Source organism: Ursus maritimus, unplaced genomic scaffold (assembly GCF_017311325.1).
Source record: "Ursus maritimus isolate PB19 unplaced genomic scaffold, ASM1731132v1 scaffold_24, whole genome shotgun sequence".
NCBI classification, from domain to species: Eukaryota; Metazoa; Chordata; class Mammalia; order Carnivora; family Ursidae; genus Ursus; species Ursus maritimus.
Genome location: NW_024424897.1, coordinates 11229348 through 11251194, shown reverse-complemented (window position 1 = coordinate 11251194; position 21847 = coordinate 11229348). Strand labels below are relative to the sequence as shown.

Sequence of the window (21847 nt, the reverse complement as noted above, 5' to 3'; positions counted from 1 at the left end):
TCCCTTACCGAAATAATTCACAGACCCTTGTGCAACACGTTACTGAGCCTTGTGCTCTCTTTAAAAAGTTCAAAGAGATGAGAACTTCAAACAGAAGTTACTCCAATGCTTACAAATTTTAAAATGTATTATTGACCATTTTAATTGCAAATTTTCTAGATTGCTTTAAAAAGAACAATTTCGTAGTTTAGTCCAGAGTATTTAATGCAAGACACCAAAACCCCCAAATGCACAAGCTACACTGTCTTTAATTCATTTTTTACTTTGCTCCAAGATGATAAAATTTCCAAGCAGTTGGTATAAGGACATATCATTGTAATGCAATGGCGTGACATTTGGACAATGTCTGGAGACATATTTGATCGTCACACTCAGGTGGAGATTGCTACTGGCACCTAGTGGGTACACATCAGGATTGCCATTGAATATTCTACAATACACAGGACAGCCTCTCCTTTCTCCCTACCCCAACAAAGAATTATCTGGCACCAAGTGTCCACAGTACAGCTGTTGAGAAAAACACATCTAGTATGAGAAAAAAAAAAAAGAGTATCATTAAAATTATTTATTCATAATCACTGCAATGTTTTCCTTTATTAATCCCTTGGAATGAATTACTCTTACTCTCTACTTCAAATACTCCAAACATTCACTCAGTAGAATTTTGTAGATCTGGATTAGGTCATCCCTTCTTGACTTTTTACAATACAATGAAGGGTAGACTCATCCAAAGGCATCATGTCTTGGGTTGGAAGTTACCGTGGTTTGGCTACACTTTGAGGCTGGTGTGGCACAAACGGGTTGAAAGTGAAGGAAGGGTCACCCTTGTAGAGTTGATGGAGGCAAGGACTGGGGACAGGCTGCTTGGAATAGTTCAAAGGTCTTTGGCAATTGCATCAGTGTCCCAATCAAGAAATACTTAGTCCAGGATTTTGTCCCCACCCGTTTCCTGGAATGATCTGTGTTAGTTCACACAATGTTGACTATCTGGTGTAACAAACCACCCCATAATCTCAGTAATCTCAGTAGCTCGATACCACAGGTGTTCTGTAGGGGTTTCATTTTTTGGTTTTGCATTGGAGTGTGTGTAGGTCTGTGTTTCATGCCTCAGTCCTGCACGGTCCAGAGAGCTCTGTAGGCAGCTCATCTCCAAAGGGTGACCCCCAGGCTAGGCGCCAGAAAACTTGGTGACATCTCTCTTCCCGGCTTGCAGATAGCTACTTTGCCATGGCCTCATGTGATCTTTTCCCTGGGAGTGCACAGAGATACGGTGTGTCTTCCCCTTCCTGTAAAGATACCAGTGCTGTTGGATCAAGGCCTCAATCTTATGACCTCACTGAACCTTTATCTCCTTAAAACCCTATCTCCAAATGCAGCCACACTGGAGTTCGGGGCTTTAACATATAAATTTCGGGGGAACACAATTCAGTCCATAAGAGCTCACAACAACACTAGCAGCAAGAACAACAATAAAAAACTTACCTAAATAAGAGTATACAAGTATATTGCACTGTTTTTAAGGTGTTTACAAGGTCACCAGTTGGAGAGGTCATAACGTACATAAACATGAGAAATTAAGATCTGCATAAGAGTAGACCCTTGCATCACAAGAAAACATATCAAATCAGAAATATGTTTCAAAATTGTAAGATAGGTCATTTTAAAACTTTCATCAACTTGATTATTCAAAACTTACTGAAATTACTTATTTTAACAGGTTTCAAATTTCCTTTACAGTGCCAACAGACAAAACATAGACTTACAAAATAAAATGTGAAAAATGACAGAAAAGAGAAATCCGTGTATTATGAATAAGCAAAAAAAAAAAAAAGCAAACAAACTCTGAATTACAAGAAGCAAATGCTTGTTGGATAAGCCCTGGGTATTGTATGGAAGCGCTGTGTCACTGTATTGTACACCTGAAGTTAATATTACACTGTATGTTAACTAACTGGAATTTAAATAAAAACATAAAAAAAAGAAAAGCAAATACCGTGCAGCTCTGCAGTCACTGTGTCCCTTTCCCCTAAAATCAGGATTAGGTCTTACTTTGTCCTTAGGCACTTAATTCAAAAGTATAAGAAAATATTCAATATTTTGATGTTCAAACAAAGAAAATAAAGTAACCTCTGTATCATTTTGAGAAACCCTAACATCCTATAACAAATGCATTTTTAATTCACTTCCGTATGACATGTGGGATTTAGTTGCCAGTACAGAGGCCCCGTGGTCCGGTTTCGAGACTGTTCTCACCGACTTAGTCCTACTATACATCACACTATTGAGAAAAATGGTGATATGAGTTTCAGAAGCATTTTGCATCATATCTGAGATAAGATACATTAATGACATAAAATATTATCTTTACAAAGAGGCATAAGACGAAAAAGAAACATAGGGTATCTGGGGCTTCAAGAGTCTTCCTGTGGGAGGAGCTTCCACCTCACTGAAGGGTCAAGTTCTTCATCAAAGTCGTCCAGCTCCTGCTCCTCGGAGAGCTCCAGGAAAACCTGAGAGGGACAAGAAAGAAGGAAGGATGTCACACTGCCTCCTGTAGCTCCGAGTGAGTGCAAAGCGTATGCACACGCTGTACATTCGTGGCCCGCGGATGAAACAGTCACTCACACTGACCCACCTGCTCCAGGGTGGACTGGGAGAGGCTGTACTCCTCCAGGTCGAAGCTCTGTTTAACTGCAGAAGGACGGACGGATGTTAGGAGTTCATCTATTTTTTTATTTGGAGAGTTTTACCAAGTTATGCACAAAATCTACATACAAACAGATTTTAAACATGAAAGATAGGGTAATAAATAGTCTCGGACTAAATACTGAAAGACACGTGCTCGCTTGGGCAGCACATATGCTAAATATGGAAAGGCAAATTCACCCTGTGGTCTTGTACCAGGACGGAAATAGTCTCCCATTGTCTTAGAGTTTGGGCAGGGGAACACCAGACTGGAAAACAATGTGAGTGGTCCCAGACCACCCATGCAGGGTGAATGGAGAGACGGTTCCCTCTGCGCTGGGTCACTATGACATCTGCCTTCGCTCTCTCTGCTCTGCTCTTCGTTCCGCCAGCTGACTTAAGAGGCTTTTTCTGGTGGTTTCCACCAGTGGTAGCTCATGAGGAGGCACAGGGGAGAGGGGAGATCAAGGCCTTTATTCCTTCACTCCCTCCCTGACATCAACTTTGTTCCTTGATTGAAAGTCACTGCTTCTCATGAGGTCGATTCTACTCCTGTGTTCCAGCCACTGCTTTCTTTCTTAGTCCCTTTGGACCTGAGAACAGCAACACTTCTGCTGTGCTAGCCTTGGGTCATCGCACTGTGCCTTGCCCTTTGGCAAACGGTTCCTGCCTAAACCAAACTTGGTTGAATTATCCTACTTTGAGCTGACCATCTGTTATCAATGTGGACTGTGATTAAGACCCCCAAATGAGCAGATACATAAAAGGAAGAAAATAATGAACCGAGAGGTAAGACTAGAAAGCAAAGGTTTCTTGTGGGCAGTTGTCAGATTGCTGTGGCATTTCCTTTCTCTGCTCGGTGGACAGAGGATATGGGGGGATTGGCCTGCTACCTGGGTACATGGGATTGGCCTGCAATCTGGGGACATGGGATTGGGTGTCTCATGTCTGGGAACACATAAAAAATTGGGGACGGTGATGGCCCTGTACTTTCAGAGTTTGGAGAGGCCAAAACGCTGCATTCAATGGGAGGTCCTCCAAGAGATCTCTTGGACAGGGAAGGGAATTCCAAGAAGTGGCCCAGGGGCTGCAAGAGACCAAGAGACCAAGAGAAGAAGGCATCACCACCCCAGACTGGAAGCTTTAGTCCGAGGTTACAGATGGAAGGGTAAAGGGAGTGTTCAAGGAACTCCTTGATGGATCAGGGGGCCCTGATGCCATAGTCTGGCTCTAAGGAGCAAATCAAACTTTGCTCTCATATTATCTCTTCTTCCCTCTCCTTACACTCCACACTGGAGAGGCTCAAAACATCAGCATATGAGCAGAGGAGGGAATAAGATAAGAAAGAAGATAAGACCAACCCTCCCACCTCCCTAGCTTCAAGTCTCCAAATATTAAGCAACTCTGACCTGGGCTGAGAATGCAAGGCTGGAGTTCTGTTGCAGTTTGCAATACCGCAAAGCAATCTGAAGCTATGGGAGAATGAGTCTACATAGCAGGACACAGGAATAGTCACAGGTGTTGTGCTATTGTGCTCGCACACTACGGGGTCTAACTCATTCAATAAATGTGTTGCGGCTGAGAGGGCAACTGTGTCTCACCTAACATTTGGAGGGAAAAAAAATGCTAACTTAATTTCCACCACACAGTGGGCAGAAAACTGTGATAAAAAGTTAGGTTTTTCCCTCAAAAGCAGAACTTCAGTTTTAGCAAATGAAACACAGCAGAAAGAATCTGAGGTGGGAGGGAACATGTTTAAAAGCAGAAACATTAGAAGGCTCTGAAGAAAAGGCTCACTGTGCTCGAGGGACTTAGCCTCCCTGGTACATCTCCCTCCCTGCTCCAAATTGGTCATAAAACACTTCATGCTGATCTGAGTCTGTTGTGGGAATACTTCCCACAGGAATGATGCAAAACCGGTCACTAGGCTAGAATGGCCACTGTGAAAAACGGTCACATGGGCCGTAGAGCAAAGGTGACCAGCAGAAGGAGGAAGTAAAAAGAAAAGCTATCTGGGGCAATGGTAACCTTGTATCAAGCAGAAACATTTCTCTAAGAACTAGAATGTCTGGGGCTTCTAATGACAGACAGGTGACATGTAAGAAAGCACAGATCAAGGAGAGGGGGAAAGGGATGCTTGGGTGTTTCAGTTGGTTGAGTGTCGGACTCTTGATTTCAGCTTAGGTCTCAATCTCAGGGTCAAGAGTTCGAGCCCTGTGTTGGGGAGGGGAAGGTGTTCAGCTTTTTATCAGACTTCATACACTGGTGTGATACACAAAATCAGAGCCCATGATAGATCAATGCCGTATACATAGATCACAATCCAATAGTCTAGAAAGAGTAATGGCTTAGCCCACCTCAACGGAGAGGGACCTCCTTAACATCTAATGCAATCTAAGAGTACATACAAACAAAAACAAATGTCTTTTTTAAATATATATATATAATGAATTTGTGGACACTCCAGCCCCCAATGCCAATGATCTCTTCCCTCCAGAGCCTCACGCAATTAGGACAGGATTTCACAACCTTGGCACTAATGACACTTTGGTCTGATGCTTCTTGGCTGTGGGAAGGGAGTGACCTGTGTGCATTGATGGGTGTTCAGCATCATCCCTGGCCTTGATCTACAAGATACCAGTAGCACCCCCCAACTCCAGCCCTGGTTGTGACAACCAGTTATCCACAGACATTGCCAAATCACTTGTGGTTGAGAACCACTGGATTAAAAGTCTTAATACTTTATTTCTGATATAACAGCACAATTTCATGCCCATGTACCTCTTACACTGGTTTTATGCAAGATTTGGATTTCTCTGTTTCCCAGAGTCCTAGCTCTAAACAGTCACTCTTACCTATCTCTAATTTGAAGAAAGCTTGCGATAAGGGGCGCACATCCTCAACAGGCAACTTATAGACCATCAGGGAGGAGTACCTGGGAGGAATAGAGAGGGAGGCTGAGCTCCAGGTTTCAAGAAGACAACCATTGATGGATGCCTGTCTAAAAAGCAGCAACAATGTCACCAACAATTTGTTTCAATGGAGGTGTCTGCAGAACCGCGGACAGAGCGGTAGTGGGGATGTTCTTTAATCAACAAAAGGTCACTTTACTCAAGCAGAAGCAGGAGGGGGCTCCCACAGTAAGGCTCCCTTTTATTCGCCAGAGGAATGGGAGACAGAGGAGACCAGCAGCACTTGCACCCCAAGAAGGGGAGAGGCAGGATTACTTATGATCCTTCTTTAATGAGAAGAGAATAGCATCTAAGTACAAAGAACTAACTTCACCTCCTGGCTCCACTGCTAGGATTTGGCATGATCGAACCCATCTGAGCAAGTGCCATTACCGATAATAACAAAAATGCAAAGAGCTCCCACTCACTGGGCTTTGACTGATGCCTGGCACCGGGTCTCGGCTTTAGACAAATGGTCACATGTAATGGGGATGGTTTTACCCTCTAGAAAGGATCCTGATGACCTAGGTCCATGTACACATCAAGACCTGGCACATGATAGAGCTGCCATGAATATGAATTCCCTTACAATCAGTTTCCAGATCAGTACTTTGCTCTCTTATTTCCCTCCTGCAGAAGGAAATTCCCTTGGAATTGGGCCTTTCTCTAATAATTAATTAATTAATTAAAAATAAATAAATAAAATAATAAATAAATTTAAAAAATAAAATAATAAATAAAATAATAAAATTGATAGACTAATCTCTAGTCCATCAATTAATTAAATCACAATTACCATAGAGTTTTAAAAAAGAATGATCGAGTAAAGCTTTTATTTTTCTTTGCCATAACAGAAAAACAAAAAGATGAAACAAGCCAACATCTGTGTTTACCTTTCCTGCCGAGCAGCCTGGGGGAAAAGACTCAGAATTTCGCAGTGGAGGGGCTCCACCTGGGTGGGGGTCTTCACCTTCATCTCTAGCAGATAATCTTTGCCAAATTTGCTTTTCAGGTGTTGGATGGAACCGATACATCTGGAGGTAGGAGGAGGATGTAGTCAAGCAAGAGAAGGAGAAGATGAATCAATTGCCGGTGACTCTGAGCCCCGGGAAGCCAGGGCCATGCAGAGCGGGAGCAGCCCCAGCCCCTGACAGGGATAACTCTGTGCAGGGAAACGTCCTTTGCTCAGGGCCCACGGGCACCCACCTCAGCCTTCCCGACACCATGATGGCCACGCGGTCACACACGGCCTCGGCCTCCGCCATGTAGTGGGTGGTCAGGAGGGCGCCCCTCTCTGTGTCTTTGAAGGTGGCCCGGATCGCCTGCCTACAGTGAGGTCAGGGCCAATGTTAGTTGGTGGGAATGTGCCAGGTACGATGAGAAGACTTCTCAACTAGTGAATTCAGCTTAGACAAAGAAAGGAGTTTTGGAGGGACAGCAGTCATGGAAATACCCAAACTACTGGGTAGAGTACATCATTCAGAACATGGCTGGGGCTGAAGGTAGAAGATGAAATTGGGTAAAAGGTTATTTAGAAAAATACTGAATTCCAAGGATATGTGTGAAGGCAGTGGGAAGAAAGAAAACGAGGAGCAGTTGTTTAAAAGCATGATAGTAAAGATATAAACCCTAAAATACAGCAGATTTCAGAATCATTTTAAAAACTTGGGATTTTCTTTCCTCATAAGAACTGTGTATCAGGCTCCCAGTTCAACGGAGAGTCTGCTTCTCCCTCTCCCTCTGCCTCTCCCCCTGCTTGTGCTCTCTCTGTGTCTCTCTCTCTCAAATGAATAAATAAAATCTTAAAAAAAAAAAAAAGAACTGCATATCGGGTGATGCTGTAGAAATTGGAACTGAGTAACAGACTGATGTGGTTGAGTATAAAAATGGGCCATGCATACCCGAAGATCTATGATGAAAACAAGATTCTCAAGAGTATTAGGCGGTTAGAATGATCTTTTCCTCCTTAATAAAAACTGGCTGTGATAGGGCATCAGATTTTCCCCCTTAATATTGCATTTCCTGATAATGTGTGGTCTTTTGTCTTATAAACAATGATTTGGAAGACCAGTTGTTATAGGACTAATAAGTTCACTTAGGATTACTCAGGACGTCTCCTCACCACATTTGCTGCTGCCCCTCGGGGTCCATGCCGGTGGACGGCTCGTCCAGAAGCACCACCGATGGGTTTCCCAGGATGCTCAGCGCGAAGCACAGCTGCAACGAGAGGAACAGCGAGTCTGGCACCGACCTGTGGTGTGCGCAGAGTGGCACTGAGCCCCCTCTTACCTTCCTCTTTATTCCCTCGGATAAGACCTTCACGGGCAGCTTCAGCTGGTCCTGCAGCTTGAGCGCCTCCGCCAACCTGAAGGAAGCAGAGTGAGTCAATCCACATTAACCCCACACTATGGGGAATGTGTGTGGGAGGGGATGGGCAAATCAGCACAAACACTATAGTAGAGACATTTTAAAAAGAGTATTCTGAGTGATCAGAAAATTGAAACTGCCTAGGATACTTCAGGAGGCTTTCATAGTGGTCAAATTCCTATTTTTCAATGATGTCTTTCCATATTAGGAATAATCAATAACATTTTTCTCTGCAGGCTTAACGTGAGAGAATACAACACTCCACTGGCTTCTTGATAACTACGTCTTCTCCCACAGGTGTGGAGTCATTCGTTAGAATCTCCCTTCCTTAATTCTCTGTAATCATCATTCCTATTACACACACCCCCAGAAGAGAACAGGTGTGTCTCCCCCCACGTACTGTGTGATGGTGACTGTGGCGTCCCCTTTCTTCAGCCCTTTGATGGCGGCAAATACCTCCAGATGCTCCCTCACTGATAGGTTGGGCCAGAGCACGTTCTCCTGAGGACAGTATCCCAGGAACCCGAGGGAGTCCCCCTCACTGTTCCCTTTCAAAATCACCTGCACAAAAAGTTCATTCCCACATTCAGTCCAAACTTGTGTATACATGTGTATGGGCACATGAGTGCATAATTCAGTGATGTCCTCCTCTTAGACACAAGTCTGCCAAGATGGTGAAAACTCAATAAATCAAAAGGAAGATATTCCACACTGTCATATCTCTCTGTAGAGTTTATTTCCAAGTCTATGACCTTGGTTGGATTCAGGGTGGCTTACTTGGTTGTCCATTGTTTGACTTCCTTCACTGATCCAAACATTCAAAGGATTAGATAGTTGTTGAGGATTGTACTTCCCCAATGTTAAACTTGCTATAATTATAAGATCTGTTTCACAAGTTTACTATGAGCATTAATAATGGCAGTGGTTCTCAAACAGGGGCAATCTTCCTTCCAGAGGATATTTGGTAATGTCTGGAGATGTTTTTGGTTGTTACACTTGGGTGCTGCTGGGATCAAGTGGACAGAGGCCAGGAATGCCGCATAGGACAGTCCCTCACACACAAAAAATGACCTGGTCCAAAATGTTACCAGTGCCAAACTTAAGAAATCCTGAACTAAGATAATAAATGAAAAGTCCTTGGCACTAGGCTGGCACATAGGAACCAATAAATACTAATAAATAGCCTTTATTATTTTTATGAGCCAACCACTGTGCTCTATGATAATATTAACAGATAATGTGTACCAGGGCTTACTATGGTGCTAGAATCTAAGCATTTTATATGTTTTGAATTACTTTACCCTCAGAAAAACCCTATATGACTCAGGTATTAGTTTTATCATCCCCGTTTCACATAGGAGAAAACTAATATGTGCATAGATTTAGAAACTTGCAGAAGGCCACACAAGGTAAACCTGGGGGTTAACAATGGACTCTGCCTTCAGAATCCAAGCCCTTGACCTCAACGCTATGGTGTCTTTCCCCAGTACTAAAGAAGAGAGAACTAGTTAACATGGGCTCACAGAGCTTTCAATCTAGAGAGAGAAATGGAAAATAAAAACAAGTAGACGTGTACAGGGATGAATTATAGACCCTGCTTAATGTTTTCAAGGCAATAAATGCAATAAAGAATAAAAAGGGAAGATCCAGTGTAGCTATGAGCATAGTCAGGGAAAGTCCTTTTGGGGAGGTAAATTTTAAAGTGATGAGAAGGAGGTAACTAAGTACAAAGCCGAAGGAGGAACACTAGCCAATGGAAAAATAACCCGAAAGGTCCTACAGAGGGACGATGACCAAAGGCCAATGTGAGCAAGGGGTGAGCAGAGCCCAGATCTTACAGAGCCTTTTTTGGCCATGCTAAAGATTTTGGATCAATTCTGACTAAAGGATGATAAGCAGGATAGTGACATGATCTCAGCTGCATACTTTAAGAACGGCTCTGGCCACTGTGTGGACCAAGAGGAGAAATGGAAAGACAATTTGGAAACCTCTGTTGCAATCCATACCACTAGACAGCCTCTCTTCATGGTCACTCCCTCTGCTCTCGACCTTCTGTCAAATGTCAGCAGAAGGTCCTCCTCAGTGTTGTGGTCCCTGCGGACTGCTGGCCATCATTCATCCAACTTGGCCTAGACGTACCGCCAAGTGGCATTCACATACCATTCTAGTTTTTGAGTAGGAATTTAGACTATTTTTTTTCCTCTAATCTATGATCTCTCTTTTCTGAATAAATCCTGGATCTTGGCAATTCAATTCAACAAATTCTCAGGATACATAAGTCAACAAAAATAAAAAATAAAAAAACCCAAAGATCTCTGACCGTGAAAAAAGCTAATGTTCAGCTGTACTTACCAAAACATTTCCTTTTAATGTCACTAATTTATTTCGTTCAATAAAATATATGGTGTAGATAAGATAGAGCCCTCTTCGGCACCTAACTATATTTTGGAATTAAGGAAAGACATTTTTAATTAATCCTCTTCATTCCATGCATAACTCAATGGATTCATAAGAAAGGATCATTTATATATTTTTAAGGCTGTCCTCAATGTTCACGGGTGAGAGCTCGTTCTAGGCAGCATTAATGACGATATTTCTGTGTGGTTTACTGACCTGCCCTGCGGTTGGATTTGTGTCTCCAGTTATCATCTTAATAGTTGTACTTTTACCAGCTCCATTGTGTCCTAAGAGCCCTATAACTTCACCTGAAAGAAGTAAGTATGCTTAGAATTATAACTTCAAATAATTACAATAAACATAAAGGCAAATACTATTGGAGGGTTCATTATGTATCAAGCTCTTTGTCAAGTGCACAAATGCATTAATTCATCTCTTCTTCACACACACACCCCTAAGTGTTATTACTGGGGTAATAACTGCAGGGGCGCCTGGGTGGCACAGCGGTTAAGCGTCTGCCTTCGGCTCAGGGCATGATCCCGGCGTTATGGGATCGAGCCCCACATCAGGCTCCTCCGCTAGGAGCCTGCTTCTTCCTCTCCCACTCCCCCTGCTGTGTTCCCTCTCTTGCTGGCTGTCTCTATCTCTGTCAAATAAATAAATAAAATCTTTAAAAAAAAAAAAAAGAACGGAGACTGCACTGCTGTGCCCCAATGAGTTCCCGCCCTACATTCCCTATAGTGAAATTAATAATATTACTTCAAAAGCTATAGCATCCTTCTTAACAGAAAAACTCCCTCTTTTTTTTTTTTTCTGTTCTTTTTTGTTTGTTTGCCTGTTTCAACAGAACACACGAAATTGTCTTGTTAGGCAAAGAAAAAACAGTTATCACAACTGAGGCTTTTAAGCAGGGGGGACCTGCGTGTGCCTGTGGATGAGTGGGCCGCCTTTCCTGATTATCAACAGATGGCCCCAGATTCAGGGACTATTATTCCCTCCCAATGACCTCATCTCGGGAGGTCAAGATAGCTCCGCCAACAGTTAAAACTACCGTCTCCAACCTTTTTTAACACAGAAAGACACATTTCTTATGGCCACTTTTTTCTTCCTCTTAGCAAAACATTTTCTCTTTTTGCCAGCATATTCCTTCCGTAGACAGCTAGCAATGATGACGGGTTTCTGTAGAGACAAGTAAGTAACAATGGGGCTTTATTCTTACCTTGAAATGAGTGAGTGTGACATATTCCCTCCAACCACATTTTTCCCTGTACGGAATCATGACTCAGACAAGTCCTCCCCCCAGAAACTGCTATTTGCAAGTGAGCTCTCCCAATCTATATTCCCGCAGGGAAATAACATCTGCACCGTATCGCACAATCTGTACTTGCCCTTCTCAGAGAATAGGAATAGAGACATCCACCAAACCAGTAGGACTGTTAAGACACACACGCACGCACACACACGTGCCCACACGTACACAAACACACATAGACCTCGGATGGACTCTCTCCTCTTGCAGTAGGCTTTACTCAGTTCATAAAACTCACAGTTAGGTTTTGTAATGTGTAGCTTTTCTTACCCAAACTACAACCCTGAAAAATAAATTAACAAGTACGTCTCTGCGCATATATGTGTCTTTTTCCCTTGTTCTCCTAGCTCTGCGGACATTGCATATTCACTGAAGTTAAGTAATGAGCTACGTGTGTAAGGACCAAGGAACCACAGGACCAAAATATTCAGATGAACGTTTTTAGTCATTCTACCTCATCAAAATCTGCAACAGTCCCAGCATTTGTGGTTCTCCTTCTTTCTATCTGAACATCTTCATCCTCTCCTTCAGGTTCTTCTGGGTTTGGAAAAATGCCACTGCTTCTTGGAGAAATTCTAAAATCAAAACAGTGTGATAATCACAGGTTTCCAGTTGAAAAACTTGTAGCAAAAATAATGAGCTTTCTGTAGACTGCTCTCAATTATGTGAATAGATTCGCTGTGAGTACAACATAACCCCCATTTTTCAGCTCTGTGCCATCTGCCTTGCAAACAGCCTGGTTCCCATCGATGAGTCAAATAATGCTACTCTCGCTTTTTGCCTAGGTTTACTTTTCCTTGTTGGTTGTGACTTTTAAAAAAATAGATAAATAAAACAGGACACATTCTCTGGCAAAAGATTTTGGGGCACAGTTGTGTGAGAAAGGCATCTAGGAACTGTAATTTTGGCATAGATATTTTGGAATTCTGAAGACTTTGCGAGAACTGTGGATTGAAACATTTGGAATTTGAGACACACCCCAGAAAATTGAGGATACATAATCACTAGTAAGTGTCACTTCTTAGGAATATGTGTCAGAATCACTCCTTCCTGACTGCGATCCATCCAGTTCTTTCCTTCATCACCCCCACGACTGATAACTGCTGATTCTCATCTCCCTCCTCCATGCCATCACAACTTGCTGCTGTCCCCTGATTTCCTGAAACATGGCTGTCATCTTGTTGCAATCCTGCCCTACCACCTACTTTACACTTGAACTTGATTCATATTTTGTGAGTTAGGCGAGGTTTCCAAAACACACCTGTCTTGATTTCCCATTATGTAATTTGCAAAATCTTCCATATGCTTCTCTACTGCAAAGCCCTCCAAAATTAAGCCTTAAATTTTCCATTATCTTCCAACACAAACCTTCAAGTTCTTTCCAGCTATTTTCTCAAATCTATAGAAAGGTGGCATTTATATTAACTTCTGTTCTTTTGCCCAGACTACCCTACCTTTCTGGACTGGCTATACTTACCAATGATTTATCTATACTGGCCCATTATTTTAAAGATTTTTACCTTTCATATATAACTTCCTTTTAGAATGTCAGTAAAATTATGGTCATTAAAGTATCATGAATTATAATAATTTTGTATACTACACAATTCCTTAAAAAACAATCCTCTGGAGTAATTTTTACTTAATTAACGTCGGCATTTTAAAATGCTTTTAAACAATGAATATTAAAATAAAACATGAAATTGTATTTGAATTTTCTCAACCTGAATACGGGATCTTTTCTCATTGATTTCTTCCTAAAGTTCACTTCCAGACACCGAAGAGCAAAAACGAAAATGCAAAAATGAAGGTAAGGCTAAGGGGAGAAAAAGACAATTAATATTAGAAATCACCACGAAAACAAGTTCCATGTTGGAATTTATTTAAGGAGTTTGATCATATGTACAAAGATAGATCTGATAGCATTTTGACAAGTTTGAAAGACAATCTATTTACTATCTAATGAAACTCTCAGAGCTAGATTCACTGCTCTTCAGAGAAGCTGTGACAGACAAGATAGTAGTAAGTTGGTACCAGGACTATTCATGCCATTGAGAGTCTGGGCTCTACACTCCATGTCACATGATTATTATAAAGATAGCAGTCCAAATTTTAAAGCCTGTGTGTGTGTGTGTGTGTGTGTGTGTGTGTGTGTTGCTTCAGATTGCATTTTGAAGTGTCAAAATTAAACTTTTTAACTTAATGCTAAGCCTACGAATGTGTCCACCTCATGCAAAAACACTTAAATGCAAATGTATTCTTACTATTAGCAGTGCCAGAAACACAATTTGCTGTTCTGAAGTTCCTAAATAATCCATGGAGTCAGGAGAAATCTGTAAAATGAGGAAAAGTAGGTTTAGATGAACCTATGTCTGTTCTTGAATCTCATCTCAGGTGTAAGATACATTAATTTCCTTTAAATGACTTTGCAAGTGTTCTCTTTTGCAACAGGTAAAAGTGAATTTCCGACTGCACTATGTGTCTTCCTTGCTTCCAAAGTCACTCAGGGACCTCCTCTCCTGTGCTGGACTAGAGGTTGCCATGCTTTTAGAACACTGGGGGTCAGCAGGATTCGCCCTGCTAGGAGAATCCCGGGTAGTGCTGGAAGTACCCATTGAAGCCATGGGCAAGACTTGTCTTAAGACAAACCCTCTCCCCTAACTTTTACCTGCCTTTCTCCCTACATCTGTGCTCCTTCTCTAAGAGCCCTGGAACCATTACATTGCTCTGTCCCTTGTTCCACGCACTCTTAAGAATAATCACGACAACCCCTCATGCTAAAGACAAAGCTCTTCACCTGGAGTTTTGCACGGTTTTCATTAGATTTAAACACATGCATAATATACATAATACACAAGCATAATACATAAGTGCATGATTTTCATTAAATTCACAATACATTTTGAAACATCCCCCAACTCCTTAGTAAATAAAGAGTAAAGAGCCAATTTTGTTTCTTGAGCTTTATTTCCCAGGACTTTTTTCTGAGCAATGTTAAGCAGACATAGTAAATCTCTATCACAACCACCCATAATCATCTAGAAAAGATGATTATGTTTTTCTCATTGAATGGTTTGCCAAGACCCTGACATTATTTCAAATGATGTTATTCTCCTACATGCCTCGACGACCCACTTCCAAAGACCACATCCAAAATCACCTTTAGGCCCCCTAATCTTTGCCCTGTCTACCATGTTTAATTTTTTCAGTTTCCTTGCTCTACTATCCTTACTCCATAATTTGGAGTTGGTGACTCCAACCCTCCAACTCTGCCCCTGTCTCACTGTTCATAACCCTCCTCATTTCCTTAACTTTGTCATTCTCCAGCTTAGAATCCATGGTCCATTGCTACAGTCCCTCCTTATACAGAACCACTGCTCCATTATCCTTTTCTTTGTCAGACTCACGGGGCAAAACACTAATCCTGATTGAACCCAACTCCACCTGCCCTGAACTGCATCTGGCAAGGGGACTACGAGAAGAAAAACTATCAGCTTTGCTGACTGCACTTGGAAAGTAGGGCAAGGGGTCTTTTAGCACTGCCTGTCAATTCTACTGACCTTCTTTCTGAAATAATTTTTCATATCTTTTCCTCTATCCTCACCACCCCAACGCCCTGTTCACCTCACTCTAAGTTGATAACTTCATCTCTTTCCCTGAGAAAGTGAGATAACTCAGAAAAGAATCATCCATTTTACTACCATCAAAGCCACTAAACTATCTGCCTCTGGCTATGGTCTTGATAAATAGATGGAACGATCCTGCTTAGATGGAAAGCAACCTCTCTGCTTGGGCACTATATGATGTTTGTTTCTCAGCTATTCAAGGAGTTGGCTTCTTAAGTAGTTCATGTTTGTCTTTTTATGTAAAATTTCTCTCCTATAAGCATGTTACCTCCCTTCTTAAACAAAAATGTATTCTCCTCATTCATCTACTTTTCCACCTCTGTTACTCTTTTCAGTGAAACTAGATGTTGGTGTCTCTACCCCCACACTACTTCCTCATCTCACTGTGTCTGCTAAGCTTACTCTTGTTAGGTTTGGTGTTCACTCATTCCTTGAATTCTATCTGGTTAATATCACCAATGACTTCCATGCAGTTAAATCCAGGGGTCTCTTGTCTCAGTCATCAACTTTCTAGACCTCTCATTTGATGGTTGAATCACTCGCTCCTTCCTGAAATATTCTTTATTGCCATCTGGCACGTATCTTTCTATCCAGATACTTTAAGTGTTTAAGTAGAGTTTCTGAGATTCTGGCGCACAACAGTCCCCCACTTTTTCTCCTACCTCATGAGCTCCTCCTCAACCTGACTTGCTGACTCTTCTTCTTACCAATCTTTAAATCTTGGAGTCAAGGCCAAATCTTTGGCCCATTTTTTAGTCTAACTATACTTACCCTGTAGGTTATATTACCTACTGCCATGGCTTTAGATATCATTTATATGCTGATGGATCTCAAGTAACCACATGCTGGATTTCAGACTCATACATCCTACTGGCTATTTGGCATTTCCCATTGCATGTCCATTAGGAAGCTTAAAACCAATATGTCCAAAATTAACAGAAAAAGTACACCTCATTAGCCTCCCAGTAGGGTCATTTGTCCCCAGGAGAGAGGGTTATCATGAGAACTATAAAATTCCACTACTGCGGAGCTGCCCTTGACCTTCATGAACCAAGGCCGTGCTTTTTATTGAATAACATGACTCTTGCCTGTGGTAAGAAAATGATCTTTCCAGAGACAGAGACTTCACATTTTGTAGATAAGGACTCCACCTACATTTTTTACAATATTCTAGGCTATCTCCAATGGCCACGCATTTCATGACCTGAGGACAGGCGTGAAATTACTCACCTCAGAGAAAATGAATAGAGAACCAATCAGTGCGAAAGGCGGTATTAATATGGTGCAGAGAAATAGCCCTAGAAACCCATATTCATTTAGATCCGCAGCAACTATCGAGAAGATGGTGATCTAAAAAAAAAAAAGGTGCAGCTTAATTTCACTAAAGCATAAAAAATCGAATTTTAGGATGTTTTCCAAGAGGGTAGGAATTTATCTTGTAAATGTTCTCATTTTCAGCTTTCCCCTCACAAGGCAGGACTGCCACCATGTTTTTTTCTTTGCAACACAAGATTGTGTCAGAATTCTGTATTTGATTGACTATGCCATTTTTAAGATACACCAGGGCTTCTCAAACTCAATATGCATGCAAATCAGTTGGACTTCTTGCTGAAATTCAGATTCTCACAAGAGGGTCTTTATCACACATTGGTCAATATTTTTCTTTTCTTTTCTTTTTTCATTTCATAGGAGGTCATAGACACCTGTTTGGGTTTATACATACCAGTTATTCATTTTCACAGCTGCATAGTATTTGAGTGGATATGCAAGAATTCAACAATTTTGCCTTCAGAAATGTGTTGTTTCAATTTCTCTGCTTCTATACATAATGGTCTACATAACTCCTTATCTGTTAACAGTCTTAGTCCTTATTTTTTTTTAAGATTTATTTTATTTTGGGAGAAAGAGAGAGAGAGTGAGCATGAGTAGAGGGAGAGGGAGAGAGAATCTCAAACAGACTTCACACTGAGCATAGAGACCAACACAGGGCTCAATCTCACAACCCTGAGGTCATGACCTGAGCTGAAACCAAGGGTCTGGTGCCTCACTGACTGTGTCACCCAGCTGCCCCAACACTCTTAGTCTTTTAGGAAAGATTCTGAGAGGCATAAATGCAGGTTAAAATTTACATGGATTCACATTTTCAACAATTACTAACAGACTTCAAAAAGATGGTAACAGTCTATGCTCTTACAAACATGAATGGGTGTACGTGTTACACCACCTCACTGACACTGGGTGCTATAATTAATTACTGTAGGTGTCCTTGTGTTATTGCTGCTGTTAGGTGGATAGCTACATAAGTTTACTATGTCCTATACTATTTGCCATTGGTTTTTAGTAATTTGTCCTTCCTGTGCTTATACTTTTTACTGGGCATTTATAAAGGAACTGTACAGTGTTTTCTTAATTCATGCAGTTTTCCTCTGTTAGTTTGATAGCTCCTAATAGTGAACCATCATTGCAATCTGAAATAAATCATACTGGACTATGCCTCTTCTTCTTCTTTTAATTTACTTCTGGGTTTGCTTTGTCATCTTTTTATTTAGAGAATTATCTTTGATTTTCCAAATTAACTTATCAATGATTTTCTTTTTCACTCTTTCTTTTTTTTAAAATTTTATTTATTTATTTGTCAGAGAGAGAAAGAGAATGAGCACAGGTAGGAGAGCGGCAGGCAGAGGGAGAAGCAGGCTCCCTGCTGATCAAGGAGCCTGATGCGGGGCTCGATCCCTGGACTCTGAGATCATGACCTGAGCTGAAGGCAGATTCTTAACTGACTGAGCCACCCAGGCATCCCTATCTTTCTTAGGATTTGTTACTAAAATTATGTTCACTTTATAAAAGGAACTTTGTGGATTTTTTTATATGAATATGTTGTAACCATGATTTTGCAAAGTTTTGCAATCTTCATGCATGTTTAACAGAATTCAGTGGTCCCTATCAATGCTTTTATAGCATATTTAAAATTTTTTAAATTCTTTATTCTATTTCTTGATCAGATTAATTTCATCCTTAAATGGCTCTCCTTCCCCCCGCCCCGCTTTATTGAGATATAATTGACACATATGGTTTATAAATATTTTCCCCATCCCATAGGTTGCTCTGTCATTTTGTTGATTGCTTTGTTTGCTATGCAGAAGCTTTTTAGTTTGACATTGTCCCTCTTGTTGATTTTGCCTTTAAAATATATATTCTTAAAATGATTTAAAACTGATTTAAAAATCAAATAATATACACTGTCTGCATACTTACAATTAAGAAGAAAAATGACCAAATACCACTATTCTTTCTCCCATTGCGAAAAATGAATGAAATCACATATGTCAAGAAAACCAGAGATGAGATATATCCAATACTACACAAGATCTGAAAATAGAAATATAAAGGTCAGATAAGGTAAACACTACCTAGGAAAGCATTCATACTTAAACCTCAACTTTCCAAACTATGCTATAGCAAAGGTAATCTGAAGTTCTTTAGTTTAAGATTGATAATCTCATTGCATTCTTGAAATATAGTCTAATAAAACTATCTCATAATTTTTGCCACTTACCTGAACTAATAGGTTCTGAATTATAAATATAATCTCATCTGGGCTAAAAACATAATCCATTATTTGCATCAGAAGGAGGATCAAGAAGTAGAGTGGAATATCCACCAGCGCCTGGCCAAACCAGTAAGCAGAAGGGTAGAGGCCTGAAATCCGTAGCTGGGAATGAGCTTTCCTCTGGGCAAGATAAAGAAGAATCATCAAAAGTGAGGAGCTGAGGCTCGAGAAGTTGCAAATATGTGGTCACAAAATCATTCGTTTTTTTCTGTGTCCCTTTCGTATATTATGCCAATTTAGTCAATGGTACTGTTACTGGCCACACTCCTCCTTCCGGGGGATCGATAGTGCTCCAAACCACATGGTGACCTCATCGTCCAAAGGAGAAATGCAATAATGTAACCAGCTCACATTCTTTTTCAACAATAAGCCAAAATGCTGTCGTGAGTTGGTTAGGACTGTTTAACTGACTAACTTCACCACCATCTTAAAGCGACCAGAGGGTCGGGGCTACCAATAAAAATCTAAGCGATAAACCAGATGAAACCTGCCATTCCCTGTTAGCTGATGATACCTCCTCGGCTGTCCTTCCTGAGGTCTCATAGTTGGTCAAGAAAAATAGCACTTTCTTTGTATTTGCCAACCTTTTATTAAAATGCTTAATGATGCATTGTTTCAAGCCCATAAATTAGGTGCGCCACCTCCATATAAATGTACCGTCATAGCGTGGAGAAGGGGTTTCTGAGTCATAACAACATGCAAGGGCTTTGTTAGCTCTTCTTACTTTATAGTCGCCGATGCTGCCCATCGCAATGTAGGGAGCGAAACAGGCTGCCACAGGTATCCAGAAGAAGGCGTTACTCAGGTACCCATGCTCGTAAGACACGTGCTCCTGAAATCATGCAGAACACACGAGCTGCTGGCGACTGGACGTGAGGTTCCTTTGTGCTTAATCTGAACTAAGTCATTCAAATATGTGAATTGGTGCTATGAAGAACGTGGGGGAGCCCCCACCGCACCCCAAATCTCTATAGCTTTCCAATAGTGTGCAAGAGGCACTCCACAGTTCTTGCAGCCCTTTCTGAAGAGGCACAGAGGTTACCGAGGTTAACGCGGGGGCGGAAGTTGTTAACTACCTGCGGGACGGCCACATCAAGCAGTGAACAAGGGAAAGGGGAGAGAGCTTGAAAGTGAGGGCGTCTCCGCAGCAGGTGAAGGGAAATTCGGCTCTGCATTGCATCTTCCTCTATACAAGGGACTGGCGTCAAAAGCTAAACACTACCCAAGACCATCACACAGGTCACCTAGGCTGTGGCGGCCACATAGGTAGAAGCGACAGGTAGCAGATACAACAAGAGAAAGCAGGATGTCTCCAGAGCACCAGTTCTTCCTCTCTTCATCTCTCCATCTTTCTTCTCTGCTTCCAACCCCAACAGTGGAGAAAAAAGGGGGTACGGAGTCCAGAGCGAGGTCGCGCTCCCTTTTCTACTCCAAGATGTTAGACTAGAAAAGGAAGGGGGGGGGGAGGGCAAAGCCCGCCACTGCCCACCCACCCAGTCCACCCCTGTTAGGCCATGAATTGACCCTGCGGTGTTTGAATTGGCTAGGAAATTGAAGTTTTGGACAGCACTGGAATAATTCTCAATAGTAAAGAGTGACCAGGGAGCTGAAGAGTATGCCCATGGTGTCATTTCAAGAAGGCGAAGGGAGATTCAAGATGGCACAATGATAGAGCTGCACACTCTTCCCCACTGTGGAAATTCTGACTGAGGATCGGGGCAGGCCTGGCAAACTATATTTTAAATAAGAACTGCTTCTAGTTCAAATTCAGCCTGTCTGCTGACCTAGTCAAAGCTGAACGCTCTTTAATGGAAACTCGATGCGCTCCTAAGAAAAATAATATGAACAGCAATAGTGATAATGAGCGCAATTTATCCAGAGCCTGTGGTTTTCTATGTTTATGTGCCTTAATGCTTGTCTATAACTCAGTCAACTGGACCTCGTGCTCACATTGCCTTATTTATTTCTTGAGAAAATTTTGTGATGACGTTTTTGTCTGTATTTTTTCCTGTGGATTGCTGAACCAAGGGCTACAGAAAGTCAAGTTGTTAAGGCCATATTGTCTGGCCTTTAAGACTCTGGCTGTTTCAACAAGGTTCCCTTCCCAAGTGCCACAGATGGTGACGGATCTAAGATTAAAAGCTGCAAGTTCTTTTTGCCCATTAATTGTCTTTTCTGCTGTTCCACTGACCCTGAATCATCCAATTCAGGTTATGATGTTACATAATCATTGCTGCATCATGCATGTATGTATGTATGTATGTGTGTGTGTGTGTATGTGTGTGTATAAACCCGTAAATGTAAACTACATGTTTGTAAAACATACACTTATTGAAGAACAAGTTCACAAAAATTAATATGATGATATTCTAGCATTTCAAGTGTCTTCTTAAAAACTCCTTAGGGTTCAGGATAAGTGAGATAATATTATACTTACTTCAGGGGCACCTGGGTGGTGCAGTTGGTAAAGCATCTGACTCTTGATTTCGGCTCAGGTCATGATCTCAGGGTTGTGGGATCGAGCCCCACATCGGGCTCCAAGCTGGGCATGGAACCTGCTTAAGACTCTCTCTCTCTCTCTCTCTCTCCCCCTCTGCCCCTCCCCCCTCTAAAAAATTATACTTACTTCGAAATATGTGCTTCTGTCAGTCTGAATGTGTTCTGAAGAATTAAAAATTCCAAGTAGCCCATTGCTGATGATATCCATGAGGACAGGAAAGCAATTCAGCCTTTTGGTGTTACATGCTATTGAGAATCTGTGATCCTAAAATATAACAAATATGCATTCTAAGTCCTCAGAAAGCAAATACAAAATTTAATGAAAGAATATGGTAGGAAATCGCTCAAATTATTGGCAAAACAGGAAGGCTAAAGCACTGATGTGATTAATATCACCATCACT

General features: G+C 41.5%; 1 protein-coding gene across 8 annotated transcripts in view; it reads right to left on the bottom strand.

Moving 5' to 3' along the window:
- Positions 1–228: 228 nt before the first annotated feature.
- The window catches only part of ABCA9 (ATP binding cassette subfamily A member 9), a 68075-nt gene continuing 46456 nt past the window's right edge, over positions 229–21847 (bottom strand). For all 8 annotated transcript variants that reach the window (XM_040640327.1, XM_040640326.1, XM_040640324.1 and 5 more), the window contains 18 exons: positions 21572–21709; positions 19670–19777; positions 18892–19065; positions 18591–18704; positions 16566–16685; positions 13974–14042; positions 13434–13525; positions 12164–12284; positions 11462–11579; positions 10617–10708; positions 8404–8564; positions 7926–8001; positions 7759–7853; positions 6843–6962; positions 6530–6670; positions 5541–5620; positions 2636–2691; positions 229–2510 (listed from right to left, as the gene is read on the bottom strand). In XM_040640327.1, the coding sequence (XP_040496261.1) occupies positions 2412–2510; positions 2636–2691; positions 5541–5620; positions 6530–6670; positions 6843–6962; positions 7759–7853; positions 7926–8001; positions 8404–8564; positions 10617–10708; positions 11462–11579; positions 12164–12284; positions 13434–13525; positions 13974–14042; positions 16566–16685; positions 18591–18704; positions 18892–19065; positions 19670–19777; positions 21572–21709 (1974 nt within the window). In that variant the 3' untranslated portion in view covers positions 229–2411. The remainder of the gene's footprint in view (positions 2511–2635; positions 2692–5540; positions 5621–6529; positions 6671–6842; positions 6963–7758; positions 7854–7925; positions 8002–8403; positions 8565–10616; positions 10709–11461; positions 11580–12163; positions 12285–13433; positions 13526–13973; positions 14043–16565; positions 16686–18590; positions 18705–18891; positions 19066–19669; positions 19778–21571; positions 21710–21847) is intronic.